At 54.8% G+C, this 3,375-nt stretch overlaps 1 protein-coding gene across 1 annotated transcript; it reads right to left on the bottom strand.

Annotated features, from left to right (window-relative positions):
• Positions 1-314: 314 nt before the first annotated feature.
• LOC136967355 (dynein axonemal heavy chain 2-like) lies at positions 315-2,177 on the bottom strand. Its single transcript, XM_067261122.1, has 5 exons — positions 2,094-2,177; positions 1,802-1,978; positions 1,171-1,245; positions 849-999; positions 315-545 (listed from the first exon to the last, which is right to left on the bottom strand). The coding sequence occupies exons 1-5, from the start codon at positions 2,175-2,177 to the stop codon at positions 391-393; spliced, it is 642 nt and encodes a 213-aa protein (XP_067117223.1). The 3' UTR covers positions 315-390.
• Positions 2,178-3,375: the final 1,198 nt, after the last annotated feature.

Genomic DNA, 3,375 nt, shown 5'->3' with positions numbered 1-3,375 from the left:
AGTGTGTATCTGATGTGTGTGTCTGTTTCAGTGTGTATCTGATGTGTGTGTCTGTTTCAGTGTGTATCTGATGTGTGTGTCTGTTTCAGTGTGTATCTGATGTGTGTGTGTGTTTCAGTGTGTATCTGATGTGTGTGTCTGTTTCAGTGTGTATCTGATGTGTGTCTGTTTCAGTGTGTATCTGATGTGTGTGTCTGTTTCAGTGTGTATCTGGTGTGTGTGTGTGTTTCAGTGTGTATCTGATGTGTGTGTCTGTTTCAGTGTGTATCTGATGTGTGTGTCTGTTTCAGTGTGTATCTGATGTGTGTGTCTGTTTCAGTGTGTATCTGATGTGTGTGTGTGTTTCAGTGTGTATCTGATGTGTGTGTGTGTGTTCCACAGGGAAGGCCTCTAGCTGTCCAGGCTCATCAGCAGGGCGGTGCCTCTCTTGACCCAGTGATCGTACGGCACGGCTCCAGACTTGAGGTCCACCGCCACCACGAAGGAGGGCCGCCCCGCCCCCCCGGAACGCACCGGGAAGTAGTAGCAAGGACAGGAGTACATACCTACACACACACACACACACACACACACACACACACACACACACACACACACACACACACACACACACACACACACACACACACACACACACACACACACACAGACACACACACACACACACACACTCAGGATGTTACAAGACTGTCTGACAAAGAGCAGACAGACAGAGTGTGAGGGAGGGAGACAGAGTGAATAAGGTGAAAGAAAAACAATAAAAGTCAGACAGGAGGGAGGAGGGGAGGGAGGGGGGGAGGGAAGGAGAGAGGGAGGGAGGAGGGAGGGAGGGAAAGTCACGGGCGTACTCTTGGCGATCTTCTTGCGGTTCTCTACAGGTCTGAAGTGGATGGTGGGGATGGGGCAGACCAGCTGCATGGGCTCAGCCTCCACCAGACAGGAGTTCTTCTTGTCCCAGCCAGCCCCCTCCAGGTACAGCCCCCGGATAAACACCCCGTCCTGGGGAAACGGGGAGGAAGAGGGATGGGGGAGAAAGGCAGGAAATGTTCATGAATGAAAACGACTTGGGAGAAAAACAGACCAGACAAATTGAGTTTGAAAAAAAAAAAAAAAAAAAACTCAAAAAGGGAAATCTGTAACTATGTAGTAGAGTGTGTAGGTGTAACTGACCTTAGGAGGGAACAGCAGGTAGTTATCGTCCACCATGGACACAATGAACTCCCAGGACAGAGTATCCACGGACACCTGCAAGGAGACGTGTCACATGACCCGGGTTAGGGAAAGGACACGTTCGTTACTGCTCGTGTGGAAGGTGGAGGGAGGTGAATTGGTCAAGGTCTGTTTGTGTGTTCAGTGCAAAACAGCACAGGTTTGGAAGTGGACTGTGGTCGTGTTTGGCTGGAGCGCTGAGCGGCGGGGTTAGACCTCAGCAGATATGTAAGAGAAGGAGTGTGTGTCTGACAAAGAGAGAGAGAGGGAGAGAGAGAGGGAGATAGATAGAGAGGGAGAGAGGGAGGGAGAGATAGAGGAAGATAGATAGAGAGAGAGGGAGAGAGAGGGAGAGATAGAGAGAGAAATAGAGAGGGAGAGAGAGAGAGGGAGAGAGAGAGAGAGGGTGAGAGGGAGAGAGATTGAGGGAGAGAGATGTGTGTGTAAGAGAGACGCAGATGTGTGTGCACCAGACAGAGATGTGTGTATCACAAGGAGTCTGAGCATGTGTGTGCATTTAAGTTTGTGTGTGTGTGTCTTGTACCTTAGACAGCATGGCATGGGGAGAGTGTGTGTGTGTGTGTGCCCTCACGTTGTGCTGGCGTGCGGAGAACTGCAGCACGGCCGTCAGGAAGCCCGTGGGGAAGGTGAAGCCTGCCAGCCAGAACAGGGTGGGGGGGTGGGCCGTCTCTGCCCAGCGCCCAAACTGCTCCACGCGCTGGCACAGGTCCCTGGTCCAGGACGCCAGCGGCTTGAGGGACGGGTAGGCCTGTGGGGGGACGGCAGAGGAGACAGGAAGTCTGGTCACACACACGCGCACAGGAAGGAGCCTGTGTGCTGCTGCGTAGCTCGGGGCTAAAGTTAGATCACAAGGGGGCTCTCACGGCCTGATAAGGGACACCCGCCGCCACGCCGGGGCACTCCGCCCCTCTCCGTCTCCGCCACTTGACTGCTTTACGAGGGGCCATATCTGCTGTTGTCCATCACGCCACCTCGCTCCGGAGCCCACTGTTGGCATTCCACTGATGGTCCCCGCGCTCGTAATCACCCCAATCAGGCCTTCCGCTGCAGCGCAGGAGCCCACAAACCCTGCTGGTGCCGGGCAGGGAGGACGGATGTGCCTGTCACCAGAAGGGTTGGTGAGCCTGCGCTCTCTCCCAGCCAAGGGAGATGGGATCAGACAGGACGGGGTGTGTTGATGGAGTGGAACCGCCACGGTGCGCGGCGGCGGAGACAGATGGAACGGATGGTCAGCGTGGGGTCGGGGCTGCCGGGGTCATCTATAAACAGGGGGGGGGCGCTATGTGTGCATGCTCGTGTCAGTTGTTGTCACGGTGACTGATCCGAATGGACGTTGGTCTCGGTCGGAAAACGGATAGGAATGTTACTCTGGAGAGGCGAGAGGACGGGAGGGGGGGACCGGGTGGAGGGGGGGGGAGAAGGGAGGAAAGTGGAGAGGAGGAGGGGAGAAGGGAAAAGATAGAGGGAGAGGAAAGAAGAAAGCCTGGACAGAAATAAGAGCCGTACATCTCGGAGCAGGACTAATGACAGGCTGCCATGCCAGAGAGGAGTGCTGGAGCCCAGCTAGAGGGAGCGAGACACACTGTTCCATCAGGGGATGTTGTTCTTATTGGGATTAGATGAGATGGGGGGATAGAAGGAGGGTAACAAGATAGGAAATTGAGAGAGGGTAGACAGAGGGCAGCAGGAGAAAGAGAGGGGGGGGGGAGTGGAGGGGGGAGGGAGGGAGGAGGAGGAGGAGTGATGAGAGGTCAGCAGAGAGGAGATGCTGGAGCAGATGGAGCTGAGGCCTAATGGCTGTCCTGTCCTAGTGGGGGCACACACACACACACACACACAGTACACAGACAGTGGGCCTGTGGCTGTGTATAGTGGTCTGGTTCAGCGTTGGTCTGATTGAGGGAAGTGGAGCAGACCTGGAGAGGGTTACTCTGCTTATTACAGAACCATTACTGCCCCCCTCTCTCCCTCCACACACACACACACACACACACACACACACACACACACACACACACACACACACACACACACACACACACACACACACACACACACACACACACACACACACACACACGCCTCCTAGCCACTGGCTCTGTTTCATGTTGTCATCCAGGGACACGCACACTTTACCTGACCTCC

This window comes from Osmerus mordax, chromosome 23, assembly GCF_038355195.1.
Source record: "Osmerus mordax isolate fOsmMor3 chromosome 23, fOsmMor3.pri, whole genome shotgun sequence".
Lineage (NCBI taxonomy): Eukaryota > Metazoa > Chordata > Actinopteri > Osmeriformes > Osmeridae > Osmerus > Osmerus mordax.
Note: the sequence above shows the minus strand (reverse complement) of the source record. Positions and strands in the feature narration are given on the sequence as shown.